The sequence below is a fragment of the Pollicipes pollicipes genome, unplaced genomic scaffold, assembly GCF_011947565.3.
Source record: "Pollicipes pollicipes isolate AB1234 unplaced genomic scaffold, Ppol_2.1 Scaffold_6686;HRSCAF=7923_pilon_pilon_pilon, whole genome shotgun sequence".
Lineage (NCBI taxonomy): Eukaryota > Metazoa > Arthropoda > Thecostraca > Pollicipedomorpha > Pollicipedidae > Pollicipes > Pollicipes pollicipes.
The window spans coordinates 4,011,970-4,032,017 of NW_023596921.1; the positions used below are offsets into that span (position 1 = coordinate 4,011,970).

Sequence of the window (20,048 nt, forward strand, 5' to 3'; positions counted from 1 at the left end):
GGAGTGGACAGTGACGTCGGACAGGCGTGGTGATGGTGAAACCGGACAGTGGCGTCACTGTGGCGTGGTGAATGACGTACGGTGGCATCACAGAGGTGGTGAATCCTGGACATTGTCATCACATTCATGGTGAAAGCTGAACAGCGGCGTCACACTGGAGTAAACAGTGAACAGCAGTGTCAGACAGGCGTTTGAAGATTGGACAGGGACGGCAGACTGGAGTAAACACTGAACAGCAGTGTCAGACAGGCGTTTGAAGACTGTACAGAGACGTCAGACTGAAGTAAACAGTGAAGAACAGCGTCAGACAGACGCGTGAAGACTGGACGGAGACGTCAGACTTGAGTGAACAGCGAACAGCAGCGTCAGACAGGCGCGTGAAGACTGGACAGAGACGTCAGACTGGAGTTAACAGTGAACAGCAGCGTCGGACAGGTTCGTGAAGACTGGACAGAGGCGTCAGACCGGAGTGGACAGTGAAAAGCATCGTCAGACAGGCGCGTGAAGACTGTACAGTGACGTCAGACTACTGCGGTGAACGCTGAATAGCGGCGTCAGGCTGTTGTGGTGACGGCTGGACAGTGACGTGAGAGTGGTGTGATGCGCACTGCACGGTAGAGACAAGCTGGAGTGAATGCGGCTTACTGGCGACTGACCAGCGTGGTGGACACTAGATTAAGTGCAGTGAAGAATGGTGGACGTACGGTCGGGCTGACATGGGAGACGTTTCCCACCCGTCTGGGGTTAAGGCACGCCGGCCCAGAGTGTGAGATGGTGGCAACGCACTTGTTTTTTGTTTTTTTGTCACGTGACTCCACAGTCGGGTCTCGGAGTCAGTCACTGGGGAATAATCCCCCACCCCATCCAACTACATAGCACTAAACCTGGAGAACAGTTGAAAGTGCTGATACGTATCAGATGGAAGCGAAAAGTCAGTCTACGCGACGCCCTACTGCAGAGGACGCTAAAGATAATGCCGGGGAAGCCACTGCGGGCGCTGAAAACCAGCCAGGGTCGAGCAGTCCCCAGAAGATGTCGGTGACCCCGGCGGTGAGCTGCATGATGCATTTGTGCGCAGCTATGCTGAACGACGCTGAGGCTAAGGTAGCCGAGATTCTACAAGAGAGGCTAGTATTTAAAAGTAGTTTTGAATGCAATAAGGATGACGATGAAGACCTGGCATTGCCTGCACCGCCGAACTGGAAAGAAGCCCAGAAAAACGAGGTCGAGAAGGAGCGAGCTGCCGAAGCTAAGACACAGATCACGGTCCTGGCCGACCGGTCAGTTCCAAAGTGTGTCGAGGCAGAAGGAGCTGAAGTTGGCAAAGTGCTCGCCACATCCCCGCATGAGCAATCCAAAATGGCGGATGCCGCGCAGGACGCTGCAGTTGCCGAGGCAGCTGACGCGTCACAGCCGGGCCGGTTACCACAAGGTGATACGGAACAGAAGGACGCGGCATTGACCGAGGTATTTAGTCGGATCCCGCCTGGCCAGTTACCACAAAGTGACACCAAACAGAAAGACGCAGAATTGACTGAAGTATTTAGTCAGATCCCGGCTGACCAATTACCACCGATTGGCATCGCCAATGGAGCTACTGATGCTGAACGAGCTGCCGTGGCGAGGTTCTGCAGGGAGCTGCTGGATGCCGAGAGTGAGGCTGCCCTGACGACCGTAGATCACTCCACGCTCAGTGGCAGCGCGAAAACCGTCAGATCCGCAACAGGAAGCCACGTGGTGAAGGAGCAGGCGGAGCACGTCGAGGACAGCTCCGCCTGCGCCGAGATAAAGCTCAGTCTGCGATGCAAGCGCGACATGCTGCTGCCCCTCTTTAAGCGAAAGGTGGAGCAAGCATCGCACAACAACACTGAGACGACGGATGCCGAAATTGATGCCACCATTCTCGAACTGTACTGGACGCTGCTGAATCGCGCCACTGGGATGCTTAACTTCACCCAGAAGGTGGCAGACACGGCCGACGTGCACGGACCCCAGCTGAACCTCAGGAGTGGGATGGTTCTGGCCCCGGCGGAACGGGCTGCTCTTCTTGCTTACCGATATTTCCTGACAGTTGTGAAGGAGCTTCACTATAAACTGATCGCGTTGTGCGTTCGTCGGGCTCCCGCCTGGCGCTATCATGGTCGGAATTTTCGGCTTAGTCTCAGCAACTTGCAGCATTTCCTGGCCACCAGAGTCGAAAAGAGGGTGGATGAGTGGGGGATCCAGCCATCCAGCCGCAGTGCGAGCGCAGCGACAGCCCAGTCGGAGGTCGGTTCCGTGGAGATGAAATGTAGCCGAGCTCTCCCTGATGGTGGCTCGCTCGCAGCGCTCTGTCGAGTGTTTCGTGCAAGAGAAAAGCTCCTCTCCATTGCAGGGGCGCAGCACAAAGCACTTAAATACAAAAAGCTGCTGACTGCTGAGCTCAACAGTGTGAAATCGTATGCGTCCTTCTTCCATAACGTCACAAATAGCATGTGTGGCTCTAAGGATGATGACGGTAGTGCGGACGACCATGATGACAATGAAGACAACCAGACCAACCATCTGGCACGGACGTATGACGCAAAGGATGCAGGATATTGTGAGTTAACTGAAGACATGGCAAGAGACTTGAACACAACTGTTTGCAGTGTTTGTGAACAACTGGGTACTTTGTGGGTGCAGAAAGTCCACATGTCTGGCAGCGCGCGCGAAGGCACAGAAGTTTACTTAAACGAGGGGGGCTCCGACGCTGACCTAATGTTTGAGTTCGGACCGATCAGTGTGCTGCCTGATGTCAACCACCAAATGGGAGTGTTGGCTGATGCCAGTCAGCCAATCACCGTGCTAGCTAATGCCGACCAGCCAGTCGGGGTACGGACGGACGCCAGCGTGCCCCTGTCGAAAAGGCCGGGCGGCGTGATCGTCATCCAGCAGCCGACCAAGTGGCCGGGTCGTGTGCAGCTGAAGCACCCGCGCCGTCCCGAGTGCCGCCACAGCGACCTGCGGTCGTTGCGACACGCACAGCTGCAGCTTCCGCTTGCTCGGCTCGTCCAATACTGCACTCAGAAAGGATTGTTCACCCGGCATACCTCGAAGTCTGCTTTGCTGAGCGAGCCGTCCCTGCCAGTTATCACCAGGGATGGGGACCTGGACCTCGTACCGTGCGTGCTCTATCCGGGATGGTCGTGCCAGGCGTTTAAGACCCGCCATCGGCCCTCCGGCCAGCCGAGCGCCACACTGGTGGCACGACTGTGCGCCATGCCGGCGTTTCTGGTGTTGTCTAGCGCTCCAGATGGGCCAAAGCATGACCTAAGGGAATACTACCGCTTGTCCTTCTCCCGCCACGAGTGCACGGTACTGCGATCACTCACTAAGGTGCAGAGGACTTGCCTCGTCCTGCTGAAACACTGCATGCGGATGGCAGGCCGGTCTATGTCCAGCTATGACCTGAAGACGGCTCTCATGTGGATTTGTGAGACACGTCCCCCGCACCTGTGGACATGGGAAGGCATGTTGGACTCGATGAAAGCCGTTTACGACTACCTGGAGGATTGCATGGTACGCAATGGTTATATGCCCTGCTACTTCTGGCCAGAGATGAACACGTGGATTGGGAAGGAAGACGATAAGATGAAGTCGTGGAATCTGCTCAGGCCACGCACCACTTTCGCGGAACTCGCGCGGATGCTGCACGCCGGTCTGCTGTGCCAGAGAGATGGGACGCTCCTGCAGCGCTATCTGGGTTACGGTGCGACCGGGAGAGATCTCATGTGGCGCTTCACCAAAAGGCAGTTCCTGCGGCCGCGTTGCCGGGGCTTGCAACTCTACGAAGACGCCGCGGAAGGGGTGCTCTGGTCGGACGAGTTCCTGATGCCGTTCCGGTGGCACCGGCTGGCGCCACACTGTGCGGAGATCGGGTGGCTCCTGGAGCACGCTCTGGATGACGACGGCAGGGACGGTGATGAGGATGTCGATGACGACTGGTGACCTGGTGACACCGACAGCCGCTGTCGCTCTGTAAGCGGCTGGCGCTGACGTCAACACCAGCAGCCCAGTATAGCTGCAAATGCTGACGCCAGCAGCTGAGTGCATTTGCTGGCGCTGCTGTGCAGCTGTGGCTGTGATATTTATGTGTGTGGGCGAGGGCTGGCTTTACCGTAACGGCAGCGGTAACGGTGATAAGGTGATAACTGAACATTTCTGCGGGATGGAGGCGTGCTGCTGTCCCGTAGAGAGACAGTATCATGGCTGTAGCCACATCTCTGAGGCCGGCCCGAGGACCGATCGAATTAAATGGGCAAACATTTATCTGGGAGAGACAACCTGACCTCGAAAATCATACTTCGAATGAAAACAGCAAAACATGCGCAATCGCACGGGCATAATTGGGCGGGGGAGGGGGGCGTGGCGGTAAAATACCTTGGGGGGGATATGTCCCTCTTTCCCAGTGGTTATCCCCATACTGCGTGTTGTGCCGGGCGAGAAAGTGAGCGAGCCGTCCGCTGCGCCCCTGAGTGTTCCCGGTGTTCGCCTTCTGAAGGGGAATGTTGCGATCATGTGCGAACGTCTCGACCAGCACAGAGCCGCGGCTGTCCTGAAATTCGTGTCAGGCCAGGGGCCAGTTCAGGAATTGATGTGTGCCTTTTTTGCTACTCTGCCTCCTGCATAGCGGGCTACCGAAGATACCAATGCATGACATTGCGATAGAGCATATATTTCAAACAAGCTTTCAATAAATATAACATTGGCATGTATAAGAAAGTGTTTTTGAAAGCATTGTATCAGTTAATGAGCTGAGCACGGGTGACGTCGGTGATTTGCCAGGGTGACGTGCACCGGGGCTGTAAAAGTCACGGCTCCGCGCGGGGAGCACGCGGCGGAGCGCCTCTGGCAACGGCTCTGCCAGGGTTGCCAGGCCTGGCCGCGTTTCGTTGTGCTGCGAACCTTTTTCTGCTTTTTGATCGCACCGCAACTTTCTGGAGCAGAGACCCAAGCTGACAAATGTCCAACCTAACCTAACCTTACCTAACCTAACCTAACCTAACCTAACCTAACCTAACCTGTCATTACCTAACTTACCTCAACCAAACCTAACTCAACCCGAGATAAAGGCGGAGTGGGGATGCATTGAATCCAGGCTCGGAGAACTGAAGTGGACCAGATTCTGAAAATGCAGTCGGGGGGAGACCTCTGCTGGTCTGACCCAATCTGACTATACCACGCCTAAACTAACCTTACCTTATCTGGCCTAACGTCTTCAAACCAGCGCAACCTCGCGCCATGAGTAAATTATGTGTTGAAGCATGAATTTCATTTCAAATCCATCCATGGTTGACTAAATAGCTATCCTTAGAAAGGTTTAAATCAGAGAATTGACTAATTCACTACTTAAAACGCGCTTGGTTGAGGAAGGGGGGTCCATTTCACCTGTTTTCTTGGTTCGCCGATGCTATCCCCACGCCGGCGCTATTTGGGAGCTATGCTTCATGGTATCATCAGCGCGCTGTTGACGCAGAACCACATAATTCTACAAAAACAATGTACGCTGGAAGGAGACCAATGACGGCACTTTGTATCATGCGAATGTTTGCAGGCACTGGCAGATGAGAAAATCATTGTGACGACGTAACGTTTTTGTAAACAAGCGCCGATGAGAGGTGGAGCGCATGTACAAGTTTGCCTTTCTTGGTTGTTTGTTCATGATTGGAATTTACTTACTGTGTCCTACAGAAACGCTCCCTTCAGCGAAAGTGGAATCTAAGCCAGTCAGCAACTGGCCATGTTCTGGTCCCATCAAGTATGTCTTCCGAAAACACAAGGTTTCCAGCCACCATATGGATACCGGTCGCGCGCCGTACCTCGCGAAGAACGAATACAGAACTTCAGGCACGCTCATTTATGCCAGTTTATGCAAGCGGCATGCTCTGTTTCTGGTTGGTAAATCTAATTCAGAATTCTGATAACAAGTTCAACATTTTCAAACAGCATATCTCACGATCATGGACGGTTAACATTGCAAATTCGGCTTCTGCCAAACCCTTGTCGTGTAGGCTACAGGCCACAGGCCCTGCCCCCTGACAACGCCAGTGGCCGGTGTCAGTGGTGCTAGTGGTCTCGGCGTGCTCCTGGCCGCTGGTCCGGCGCGGCAAACGCCATATACTCGTGTACATATATATATATATATATATATATATATATATATATATATATATATATATATATATATATATATTATACTTACACACGTACATCTCTCTCTCTTCTCTCTCTCTCTTCTCTCCTTCTCTATCTCCTCTACTCTCTCTCTCTCCCTCTCTTCTCTCTCTCCTCTCTCTCTCTCTCTCTTCTTCTCTCTCTCTCTCTCTCTCTCTCTCTCTCTCTCTTCTCTCTCTCTCTCTCTCTCTCTCTCCTCTCCCTCTCTCTCTCTCTCTCTCTCTCTCTCTCTCTCTCTCTCTCTCTCTCTCTCTCTCTCTCTCTCTCTCTCTCTCTCTCTCTCTCTCTCTCTCTCTCTCTCTCTCTCTCTCTCTCTCTCTCTCTCTCTCTCTCCGGCGGCCACGAAGGCTTACCAATGGGCTCATTCTTAAAACCCCGTGCATGTATTTCCTCACTGAATCTTGGAGGTCATAAATTTTGGGGCCCGCAGCAGTCGTGATGTTAACTATTTCAAAAGTAAAGACTCTTGAGTAATGACACCTCTCCGAAGGAGCTGAGCTGCTTCATATTTCATCAATTTGTGAAGTTTCACACCATTTAGTGTCAGTCCCATCTGTCTGGCAGCGTGCTAAGTTTGAAGCAGCGGTGCCGTTGCAGGAGTTATTGTCTGAAAAAAACCCGGAGAGAACGCCTTATCGCCGGGGCCGACTGCACCTGGTGCGCACCTGACAAACGAGAGCATTGCTTCTGCAGTGAGACTTCGACTTTGATTTAGTCCTGGTCGTGAGGCGCTTTGCGAAGCGCCACTGTGCTTCGCGGTGGAGAGCTGCCGGGGGTTGCTGGCTTCTTCGACAGCTAACTTCAGCGGGGCGACGTGCTGCATCAGTGCTTAATGCACAGCTGGATGGCCGCGCCTAGCGTCGAATCGCACTTAAGCTGGCCGTAAAAATTGTCTGCCATTCACGGGTGTCATCAGACGAAGCCATGCCGTAGCCTCGCAGTTGCTGATCATTTCCAGACCATGGGCGCTGACACTCTGCGCGCGCCCTGCTTGTCAGACCTGGCTTGAATCTCATCTGAATTCCGCTCGGTTCAGCGGCGATCTACGCTCTGCCTTAAAGCGAGATTACGACGCTGGGCGAATATAAATTCGGGTCGAGTCTTGAGCCGCTCGCGAGTGACGCGCCGGCAATCCCTGGGGCGTTGCGTGCAGGATTCCGCCAAATTTAAAAAGTCCTCCCCCGGGTCCGCACCCGGCAAACAAGCCGCTAAACGCGGACGGCGCCGAAATGTCCCACTCATCTCTGGAGCCGCGCTGGAGTATGCCGCCGGCGCTCTCGAAATCGACAGGCTGTGCTGCTTCTCGGCGAGTTTCCTGGGACGCTAACTTTGCCGTCGGTTTGAGAATCAGCTTGTAGGAGTTGGGAATTGCCGCGATTGTGCCTCTCCCCTGGTTCGTCGTTTGCACGCAAACACTTCGACTTTGCAATTCGGTCTGGCATCGCACGGAAGCGGGTGGTGCCAAGACTCGCCCTACCCCGTACCGTACCGTTGGTGCCAAGACTCGCCTTACCCCGTACCGTACCGCTGGTGTCAAGACTCGCCCGACACCTTACCGTATCGCTGGTGCCAAGACTCATCCTACCCCGCACCGTACCGCTGGTGCCTAGACTCGCCCTACACCGTACCGTATCGCTCGTGCTAAGACTCACCCCACCCCGTACCGTACCGCTGGTGCCTAGACTCGCCTTACACCGTGCCGTATCGTTCGTGTTGAGACTCACCCCGCCCCGTACCGTACCGCTTGGCGCGGCGCGCCGCGGGATCGACGCAGGCGTTTGGGTGTCCCACTCGACAGATGGGGCCATTTCGAGACAGCCAGATTCTCCTGTTACGTTTCGATTCAATATCAGCCGGCGTTGATGCGGTCATCAGCGCCCCATTCAGAAGCGGACTGGTTTGGCAGGCCGTCTGCTGGCGGCCAAGAGAACGGCGGCCGACCGGCGGCAGAGGCCGAGTCGCCCGCGGAGGCCTGGTGGCTGCTCCGCCCTCCCAGCCGCACGAAGACGATGCCTCACGACGCCTCGCGTCAAGGGCAGCTGTGTTACCGGTGTTGTGTTGTGCTTCACGTATACCATCTCGTGCTGAGGCCCTATGTATGACATTAGGTGGTTTTATTACGTTGACTTTATTGCGTTGTGGAGAGCTCTGGGAGCGGAATTATTTGGATTTTGGGTCATGGATTCCCTGGATTCATGAGTGAGCGGTGCCGCCGCAGTTCGGCTGGGCAGTGAAAAAAATAGCCGCATTTTCAGCTGAAACTTCGTGTCGACGTGCATTGTCATGATAATTAAAACGTACTTGCCTAGCTGACGTGAGCATGTGCAACCGTGATGCGTCCCCCAGTTCTCGCAGTCTGGGGATTTACTATAATGCAGTCGATATTTATAGCGCTGATGCGAGCCATACAGTGCTAGAAGCCGATGCAAGTAGAAAAGGAAGGAGGTTCCGGGCTCCGCGACTGGCAAATAGCCTGCCATATATTTGGGCAGAGTGTAGCCTCCGCCAGAGGCGCCAGTTGATGGCGCAGGCGTCCGCTCTTGGGCCGACGTGACCGTTTTTTCGCGGTGGCGTATCCACGCCTAAAGACAGCAACGCTCATTTTATATCCGGTGGTGTCTTGCTGACAGCCACTGCATCTGTTGCAATCCTTAGCATTCTGTGCAATTCGCTCACAGCGCAAGTACTTATTTAGACCACTGAACCGCTCTAGCTCTTCACGTTTGGAAATGGCTTCAGAATTGGCACAGGCATTCGGCTTGTATAACGCGACTGCTTGTGACGCGGGTATCACGCCTGACGGCAACGCAAAGGTTGTGGAAATATTCCATTATCATAGAAATTGTTATTATTGTTTATTATCATTCGTCGCCTCTGCACGGCAAACAAGCTCGTTAGCCATCCCGAATCCCAACCTCAGCTCAGTAAAAAAAAAAAACATTGGCCAGGGGTGGAAACCGCGTGTTTGTGGGGAGCCAAAACCCCGGTGGTTCCGAGTTTTAACGGTAAGGCTAGCCCATACGTTGACGACCTTGCTTTCAGTCCTAGGATTGTCCTACCTCCCTACTGGAAAACTCCGTTAGTGATCTGAGAAAAGCTTTCCTTCCCGCTCCCTCAACAATCCCAGCACCCTTCCCTCGCCGCCACGGCCAGGCAATCTGTCGCGAGCCCCCCCCCCCCCCCTCCTCCGCTTCCGGTGCGGTGTTGGTCCGCCCGCGGCAGACACGGCGTGACTTCGCTGGGCGATCCCTCCCCCCCCCCCCCCCCCGATGCGGTGTCGGTCCGCTCGCGGCGTGAGGCGTGACTTCGCTGGCCGAGCAACGTTTGGACGCGCCACTCCGCTGTCGATGCGCCCAGGCCGATGCTTTATTCATGGCGAGTTCAATAACGGCGTCAGGCGGAATGGGGCTGGTAAAAAAACGCGACTCGCGGCGGTCTTTCGCCCGGCGGGTGCGCTGGGCCGGCGGACCGCGAGGCAAAACTAACGTTGGACTGGTCGTCCCGTAACGTCCCGGGAGTACTGGAGAGAGAGAGAGGGGGGGGGGGGGAGGGGGGAGTGGCGCCGAGCCAGGCGGTCCAGGGGATCGTCTGGTGCGTGATTTTCCGGCGCACAAGTTCTTGAGGTGTCGATTGGCTTCTAATTTTTTCAAGTTAAAAAATTTCAAAGATTGATTTAGAACTTGAACAGACGCCAATCCAAGAAATGAAAGCAAACCACCAATCTTTGAATTTGTTGGCAGCCAATATCGTTCTGTCGTGTTGCAAGTTAGCATGCGTTTCAGTTTCTCTAATGCTAGTCGTTTTCAAAATAATTTGATTCTGAAGCATACACAAGTTATTGATAAAGCAGACTTAGAAACAACCACTTTTTGAAACGTGAAATAGGAAGTGTTCTTTAATAAATGACATCGATAGAAAGGACACCGATATTAATGTCTGCAGGAGAGCCCGTGATACTCATTACTTGCCTAATACGAATCGTTGCCGCCTAACATCCGACTAAAGCAACGCCGTCGAACTTAGTGATAGTGAAGCTTAGCGGATACCGGTATGACTCGTGAGTTGTGGCTGTTTTCACGAAAACCCGTGATGCACGATGTCCATTAAGTTTGCAATGTATTCAGCAATCCATTCAGCGATAAGTTCCGATTTCTCTTAACATAGGTTCCAATGTCAATTATGGCATAAGAATACCAAAAATGACCCTTCTTTTGCGGTATAATGTGACCTTCAAGGTCAAAAGCTGGGTCAAAGGGCAAAGAACCCGATATCACCCAAAAATTACCAGCCGATTTTCAGCTCATAAACATCGGAGTATTCACCACAGAAAGAACCAGGATCCGTCAAAAAGTCCTAAACTCTCAAGACCATCCTCAAGCTCAGACGCTAACTCAGAGAACGGAAAACTCGATATCACCCAAAAATTATCGGCCGATGTTCAACTTGCCTAGAATATTCACCACAGAAAGAACTAGCGTCCGTCAGAACGTCCTGATATCTCAAGTTCACCCTTCAAGATCAAATACAGGCTCAGAGGACGAGGAAATTACCGGTCGATTGTAAACTTGCAAATGTCAGAATATCCCCCACAAAAACAACTAGCGTCCGTGAAAAAAGTCCTGACCTCTCAAGGTCATTCTTCAAGATCAGACGTGGGCTCAAACGACAGGGAAACTTTTATCACCCAAAAAACCGGCCGATTTAAAAAACTTCAACTGTCAGAATATTCACCACAAGAAGAAATAGCGTCCGTGAAAAAGTCCTGACCTCTCAAGGTCATTCTTCAAGGTTAAACACGAGCTAAGAGTACGGGGAAATCCAGATCACCCCAAAATTACCGACCGATTTTAAGCTTGCAACGGTGAGAATATTCCCATGGAAAGAACTAGCGTCCATGAAAAAGTCTTGACCTCTCAAGATCATCGTTAAGACCAAACGCGGATAGAAGCCCGGGGAACTCTACATCACGCAAAATCTACTGGTCGATTTTCAACTTGCATGTGTCGGAATATTCACCACCGACACGACTAGCGTCCGTCAAAAATTCCTAAGCTCTGAAGGTTATTCTTCATTGTCAGGCGCGGGCTCAAACGACGAGGAACTCCATATCATCCAAAACGTGCCAGCCCATTTTAAACCTGCCACTTTCGGAGAACTCACCACAGAAAAAAACTAACGTCCGTGAAAAGGTCCTGACCTCTCAAGGTCATTTTCTTAAGGTCATTCTTCAAGGCCAAGTGCGGGCTCAAAGGACGGAGAACTGGGTATCACTTAAAAATAACCGGCCGATTTAAACTTCCAAGCACCAGAATATTTAACTACATATTGGCCTTGAAGGAACATTAGAATATTAGCCTTGAACGGTGACCTGGAGAGGATGGACTTTTGACGGACGCTGGATTTTCTGTGGTGAATATTCTGATATCCGAGAGTTGGAAATCGGCCGGTATTTTTGTGAGGTATCGAGTTCCCCATCCTTTGAGCCCACGTTTGACCTTGAATGGTAATCTTGAGACGTCAGGAGTTTTTGGCGAGCGCTAGTTCTTGCGCTTGATAATGTTTTGATACTGATAGTTTTCAAATGGGCCAGCAATTTTCAATGATATTGAGTTCTCCGTTCTTTGAGTCCGCATCTAGACTTGAAGAATGACCTTGAGAGGTCAGGTCTTTCTGACGGACGCTTGTTCTTTCTGTGGTGAGTATTTTAATACTTGTAAGTTGAAAATCGGCCGGTAAGTTTTGGGTGATATATATTTTCCGTCCAATGAGCCTGTGTTTGACCTTGAAGAGTGACCTTGAGAGGTCAATAGCTTTTGTCGGACGCTAGGTCTTGCGCTTGTGAATATTTTAATGATTATAATTTTCAAATAGGCTGGCAATTTTTGGGTGGTATCAGGTTCCCCGTCCTTTGAGCCCGCATTTGACTTTCAAGGATGGCCTTGATATGCCATGACTTTTTACAGACGTTTTACGTTTTCCTTTTTTTTACGTTTTACGTTTTACGTTTTACTTTTTTACGTTTTACAGACATTTTACGGGGCGCAAAATGACCGCAGTAGTCGACGCGCCCTAAAACTCTAATCAACAACAGACGTTTTACTTTTTACTCTTGCGCTTGTTACTATTTTGATGCTTATAGTTTTCAAATCGGCCGGTAGTTTTAGGGTGATATCGAGTTTCCCGTCTCCTGAGTCCGCGTTTGACCTTGAAGGCTGACTTTGAAAGGTCAGGACTTTTTCACGGTATTAATGTGTTTAAGCTGAAAATCGGCCGGTAATTTTTGGGTGATATTGAGTTCCCTGTCCTATGAATCTGTGTTTGACCTTGAAGGGTGGCCTTGAGCAGTCAGGACTTTCTGACGGACGCTGGTTCTTTCTGTGGTGAATGTTCTGATATTTGCAAGTTGAAAATCGGCGAGTAATTTTTGGGTGATATCGAGTTCCCCGTCGTTTGAGCCCGTGTTTGACCTCGAAGTGTGGCCTTGAGATGTCAGGACTTTTTGACGGACGCTAGCTCTTGCGCTTGTGAATATTTTGATGCTGATAGTTTTCAAATCGGCCGGTAATTTTTGACTGATATCGAGTTCCCCGTTCTTTGAGCCTGCGTTTGACCTTGAAGGGTGACCCTTAGTGGTCAGGACTTTCTGACGGACGCTAGTTCTTTCTGTGGTGAATATTCTGGCATTTGCAAGTTGCAAATTGACCGGTAATTTTGGGTGATATTGGGGTTTTCGTCCTTTGACCCAGTCTTTAACCTTGAAGGTCACATGATATCGCAAAATAAGGGTCATTTTTGGTGTTCTCATATCACAATTGACCTTGATACTTTTTCAGAGAAATCGGAACTCGTCGCTGAATAAATCGCTGAATAGCTCGCTATCTTCACGAATATTGATGCACGTTACTTCCTCACGATCATTGCTTTCCGTCAGCTCGATTTGAGTGAGGAAATGCAGTGACACGAGTAGTGACTTAAGTTATTGTTCGTAGCTAGTAGTGGCTTGATATTGTAAATAAAACCTGAATTTCTTGCATTCTGATTTCTTGGGACACATTTCGGGCGATCAGCTTGTCCATCCTGGGACTTTGGATTGAGCTTTGGACATGAGCTTCCAGAAAACTGTACGTCCAAGTGACCTTACTTGACACTGGCCTGGCTGGGATCTGACGTTTCTTCTGGATCAGGGATCGTGCCATTATTCTGCGTCCCAATTCTCGTGCTTTCTGAATGGCTGAAGGACGGACGCTAGGCCGCTCCGTTGAACTGTTGCTGGGTGGTGGGGATGCATGGCTGGCTGACGGGTACTAAGCTGCTCCGTTAAATTGTTGCTGTGCGGTAGGGATGCATGGCTTCCTGACGGACACTAAGATGCTCCATTAAACTATTGCCGTGTGGTAGAGATGCTGAAAACGGGAGGAGATAGCGTGAACAATCGTCTAGTGTCTGCACAAATCATAACATCTACCCTGTCCTTTCACAGGATCCTTCATTTATGCTTAGTTCAAATATCGGCTGTCTGGACAAATTTAGCATTGGGTAATATCGGCTGTCGATGGCTTGACACCAAATTAAACATCGTTGTAGTTGTAGTTATATTTGACATCAGCTGATGCTCCACATCAATACGTAGCTATTACGTGCCTTTTGTCTGAGAGATAAAACAGTATGTAAAAAAACAACGGAAAGTGATGAGGGATAAAAAATAAACACATGCGCGCATAAACAGTATGAGATAGCAACCCTATCACACAAAAAGGACCCGACAAGCACCCAAAGCTTGTTAAATTCAGTCGTCGAACATCGACAGGAAACTCATTAGCGAGAGACGCCGCTCGGTATTCCAAGGACCGCTGTGCTGTCGCTGTGTGCACCGCGACGGGGCACAGCCTATGGTCCATGCGGGTAGTTCGCTCACTGGTCCGCGTCAGCGGATGTTTCAAGCGAACAGGCAAGACCTGCAGGTTACCTCCCTCATGGGCCAGTGATAACAGCGAGCGCAGCGATAGCAGTTTGTTTGTGTTTGTGATAACAGTTCGTGCACAGCGATAACAGTTTGTACGTCATACATTTGACTGCGTGGCAAAGCGCAGGTCATCCCGCGCGCGAGACACGTGATCATACCTTCGTAGGCCAGCATCTTCTTTGGTAGCGAAGCTAACTACTTTAAGCAGTCTGGCCTCGCTAACAGCTGACCCCTAGCCGTAAACCGAAATGCAGCATCTCACGCGCGAGATGACTAGACCCTGCACTTTGATCAGCAACACTCGTTGCAGGAGGAATTGTCTCAGGTGGCGGAGACCGATCCGGAAACGACGCACTTTTTTACTGCATTACTGACGTGTGCGTCCCGGCTCAAGCGTCGGTCAACTAGTACACCCAAGTCCAAGAAAAAAATACCGTTGCTACGAGCCTGTGTATCGTTGTCAGGAGAGGACATCAGAACTCCGTCTGTTCGTCTTGTGTTCCGACGATGGAACTCTGGTCCGTAGAGGAACGTGCTCCGAAGCAGGTCCCCTCATCACGGATTTTGGGAGGTGCGTGCCGTCTGGCGGGTCGTGCGTCTCTTCCAGTGGTCTGTCGCGTCAATGGCCTTGTCTGGATGCCGCTGCTAGACCCTGTTCAGGCACCAGGATGCCTCATTAGCTAAATTGGCCTTGTGTGTTGTATGCGAGTTGGGCGACGTAGAGTTCCTGGAGAGGTTTTAAGTTTCCCAACTCCGTGCCGGCCTGGCGACAGTGTTTTCTCGCTGCGGACCTGGGATGTGGGTCGTGCTAAGGACACTTGACGGCGAGCCATTCTTGCTGCAAAGATGACGTTCGGAAAGACACTGGACCGGCTCATATGCGCTGAGTTGGATGCCTTAACTGTTTTTTTTAAGCGTCAGGGCTGCAGTAACAGCATTCAACAATAGCTCCTTTTGAGCCGATTAAAAATGATGTCCGTCAGGGCTCAAGGAATGTGTGCAAGATATTCCGGAATTGTGCAGATGTTTATTCGGACATTTTGTCAGTTAAAATGAAACCTAGATGCCATCGTTTTGCCATTTTGCTTGGGCTTCATTACTTGAATCATAGCTTTCCCGCAAAAGAGAAGTGATTCGTTCCAAGAGTTTTCACGAACCCCAGGGATTAAGTTAATCATTTTTCTTGTCCTCCTCCCTACTCCCCGCAAAGAAATGAAGTTTAGTAGAGCCCAGCGTTTTATAAACAAAGTTCCGAAAGTGCTCGAAGCTCGCCGTCCTGCCGGCTGTTCCCAAGATGTTTTTCGGCTGTTCCTGGCAAGGGATCCGCTATTTCAGTACATTTATAAGCAATGAATGGACGATGGATTTTGTTCAGATATCTCTACTTGGCAGAATGGCAGCAGGCAAACGCAGCAGGTCTTCCTAATTGGCAAGCAGTCATGTATCAATACAGAACAAACACACCAATACTATGGGCCCTCCAGATTCCCCTCACCTCCCATCCCACCTAAAAAATGACGTGGCGTAAGTACTAGGGAGCGTAGAGGAGGTGGTGCAATGACTAGTGCAAGGCAAGCTTCGCTCGCTTTCCCCGTTGACAGCACGATCTCTGCAGTTGCAGGAAAAGCTGAATCTGGTACAAGACCAGCTGCACTCGCTGCGGACGGCCGGATCTGCCGATCAGCAAGACGGCGCCGATGCCGACGAGTTCCACCAGCGCGTCGCCACGCTCAAGGAGGAGTTCCGCGACCTGCTGGCCGAGCTGCAGCGGCGCCGATCCACGCCAGATGGCAGCACGGTCGTGTATGAGGTGAGTGACGAGGGCGCCGCGAGATGGCAGCCCGGTTGTGCTTGAGTTGAGTGACGCAGATGCCAAGGGGATGCCATGCTGCGCATGGCTGTGCGCGAGGCTAGTCATGGAACATGGGAAGACGGTGGCGTAACCCATACGAAGTGAACGGCTGAAGCGTCAAGTACTTTTCGCACGTGATTATATGGGTTAACACACATTCGGAGGGGAGGGCAATTTTACCCAGCAAAGGTTTTTCCAGAATGATATCCGAACGGCGCGGACCGTGTCGGACTTTGCGTACTTGTAGGCAATGGAACAGCGGATCTTTTGATACCAAAATACGATCTACCTTGTAAGGTTGCTGACCTGTAGCAGGTCAGTGTGAGCCCATGGTTGTCAGCGAAAGCCGTTCCCAGGGAATCGTCCCATGTGACGCATCGACAGTGTCAGATGAAGCCATATATTTCTGAGATAGTTTTTCTGGCAACACAACAATTACATTTAGGAGTGCAACAATTCTATTGACCTAGCATCAGGTGTGAAAGTCAGGCAAATGTCAAAACAAGCGTTCTTTTTGCTCGATAGCTTGCTGTATGGTGAAGGTTCAATTGTTCGTTTCGAAGGTATTAATATTAGGGACCACAGCAGACATGTTCCATGCACTTCAAGGCCAAAGAAGCTCACTGATCTAGAATAACTCAGGTTAGCATCTTGTGTACAAAAGCATGGCGCCTTATATAATGCCAGGCTCTTATTCAAACGTCAAAACAACAACAATTTTGTATGTTTTTGGTGACCTTGACCTTTCAAAGATAAAAAAGGCTACCGACCTAAATGGAAATCAGTGACCCTTCGCCTAGAACAAGCCTCTAGCTTCAAGGCGATTGCATGAGGAGGTCTGGGGTACTGTAGACACCAATCTGCAGGATGACCTTGTTCGACGTTATTTTGACCCAAAGATCATGGCTAAAAAAACCCAAGTTTCCATACAAGTGAGTTAACGTGCAGGTCGATCCATGCTGTGAATTTCGTTTATCCAGCTGTCTTAGTTTTAAGATCAGAGCAGTCGAATTGACCAGCTCCCCCTCCCCTAACCGAACGAATGGTATTCAACCGGCCATCCGAGCGTTTGTAAACACACGTTAGGTCATGACCTCAGGGTCAAATAAGACCAAACAAGCTTAAAACTCCAGATTGGTGTCCGAAATACCCCGGACTTCCTCACGCAATCGCCGTGAACCTAGAAAAAACTCTAACTAAGCAACAGATCAGTGGTGCTCATTTAAGGCCATTTTCTTTGTTAAACCTTTTGATCAAAGTGATCAAGACGCTACGAGATTGCTCCTATTTGGTCACTTAAATAAGCGCCAGGGATAAAGCTAGGCAATGTGTTCTTAAAGTAAAATGCTGACCTCAGGCTTTTTAGGTCAGGGACGTATTCTGACCATTAAAAAGTCCATAGAGCATGTCTGTTGCAGTACCTGTCATTAATTAATTCAAAATGAGCGCCAAAAACTACTTCGTAAAGCAAGCCCTTGAGTAAAAATCAGATAAGGTTTGACCTCAGCCTGACTTTCATGCCTGACCCTTGGTGGATGTAATTTGTTGTAATTTAAATTAAATCGGTGTATATTCTAAGGAGCTATCTCAGAGAGGTGTGGCTTCGTCTAACTCTCCAATGCCGCATCATATTGAACGATTGCCTAGAAATGGCTTTCGCTGGCTTCCACGGTCCGACTGTTACCAGCCATAGGCGAGCAATCTTGCAAGCCAAATGCAATATTGTTAAGCTAAATCATCCGCTAATCAATGTCTTACAGCTATGCCAAGTTTGGCGACGCTACGCAGCGCCGTTCGGAACTCATGTGGTGAACTCTGCGTTGCTGCTATGAAGTCGTCATCAAGTGTAGGCGTGAGCAAGCCCGACGTGTCGATGGTGCTATCCTTTAGGTCTACCTCGCTTTGCTCTGAAATAGCAAAACGGTGAGGAATCGTTTAACTTCGAATCGTGTACTGATCTTTACTCGTGCACTCTAAAGAGAACTTAAACACCCATTAGTTTTGGAAGTCTATTTCAATCTACATCTGCATAAACCGTGGGTAGTCTTATTCAGTCAAGTGCATTTTCTTCAGCGTGTCTACGACGTTCTGTGTCCACAGCTGGACAACTTGGATGGGGAGCTTCGTCGTGCCAAGAAGAGACCAAGCTCCTCTAGAAAGATGTCCACGTCTTTGTCATCTTCACTTTCACGTCCACTCTCCACAGCTGAATCAACAACAATCAGGTGATGGAATGTTCGAGCCTGCCTCTTGATACTACGAGAACGTAATACATCACTGTGGATTTTTCATGCTAGGGTTCATTTTGAATTAATTAAAACAGCCATAGGAACACAATCGTATAGAGTGAGCCCTCCTTCTGGTGGTTAGCATATTCTTAAGATATGATAAATGCATGTGTTTTTGTACCACTTGGATAGGACTGTCATGGATGTCCGGTATGAAATTCAGCATGAAAGCAGATGGTACAGCATGAATGGTTTTTGTGTGTTTTTCCTCACTGATAGATTACGCTTGGTAAGTAAGCTATTACGCCAGGAAAGATAATGCTCGATGCACTGGACGAAAGCATGCGGTCATCATGTATGTATGTATGTAGATAACAAATGTATGCATATGCCAAAATGTATGTATGTGCCAAATTAGATGTCTTGCTTTTCAACCGTACGCTTCACAACATCGCTGGATGACACGAGATCGCAAACATAACACACTTGAGGAACATCTGGCATAATGCCACCGACTCATATCCTAATCTGTCAGGCGGTCGGCCGACGCTGCATCTGTCGGACCGTCTAGCCGGGGCAGGGGTGGGACGGGCAATGGTCGGCCGATCCTGCATCTGTCGGACCGTCCAGCCGGAGGAGGAGTGGGACGGGCAATGGTCAGCCGATGCAACATCTGTCGGACCGTCTAGCCGGGGCAGGGGTGGGACGGGCAATGGTCAGCCGATGCAACATCTGTCGGACCGTCCAGCCGGAGGAGGAGTGGGACGGGCAATGGTCAGCCGATGCTACATCTGTCGGACCGTCTAGCCGGGGCAGGGGTGGGACGGGCAATGGTCAGCCGATGCTACATATGTCGGACCGTCCAGCTGGAGGAGGAGTGGGACGGGCAATGGTCAGCCGATGCTACATCTGTCGGACCGTCTAGCCGGGGCAGGAGTGGGGCGGGCAATGACGGTGCGACGGGCTCAAGGAGATTCACCACGGATTCCGGGAGATCCCCGGAAGCCGAAAGCGGAAAAGATGCAGCTTCAGGGCGCGAGGTATCCGCCGGCACAAGGGTAGGAGCAGTTCTACGAATGGCAGGAATTGGTACGACAGCTGCTTAGTATCACGATCGGAAGACTGCCAGTAGATCGCTGGCAGCAGCCGGCACAGTTGCATGACAAAAAGTAGACGAAAAAAACAATTAAAACAAACAAACGGAGGTAGTCGTAGGGGTAGAAGTCGACAGGGATAAAATCCGAGCTGGAAAAAAGTCGAGTAGTAAAACGTGAAAAGCGATAAAGGTCCGAAAGGATGAAGTCGGCGGACGAAACATCAAATGAGATGAAAAGAGGCAGGGAAGCATTGGAAAACGCTGAAAAAACAATTTTGCGAACAAAAATTCGGCATGCATAAACGTCTTTTAAGATGACGATAAGAAAGTAGGTACAGGCCGGAGAGTATCGCAGATTTCAGATCCTTAAGGGGGTGTCATACAGGAGAGGTTTATTTACTTGACGCCTGACGTAAACATGGAAATTACCGACTCCACTCGAACGCGTTCCTGAATGCAACGGGCTTCCCTGCCTCGCTTCCCCTGGTCCTCTAATTTGAGCCCGCCCACGTTCACCTAGCACACGCTCCTGGCAGGAACCAGCCTTCAAGTATTCACTACAGAACGATACGGAACGCACCCTATGAGGTGACCTTATCTGTGTATCAGGTGACCGACCAGATATAGGTATCCCTTTAGCCTTTATCCATGTCCACGGAAATCCCTCGAGCCATTTTTTGGGACGGTCGCGAGCATGGCAGCAGCCCACGGCAA

The 20,048-nt window shown here is 50.7% G+C and overlaps 1 protein-coding gene across 1 annotated transcript in view; it reads left to right on the forward strand.

Moving 5' to 3' along the window:
* The window catches only part of LOC119107319 (uncharacterized), a 130,039-nt gene that overhangs the window by 105,042 nt on the left and 4,949 nt on the right, over positions 1-20,048 (forward strand). The window contains exons 8-9 of the mRNA XM_037230745.1: positions 15,774-15,968; positions 18,111-18,235. Of these exons, the coding sequence (XP_037086640.1) occupies positions 15,774-15,968; positions 18,111-18,235 (320 nt within the window). The remainder of the gene's footprint in view (positions 1-15,773; positions 15,969-18,110; positions 18,236-20,048) is intronic.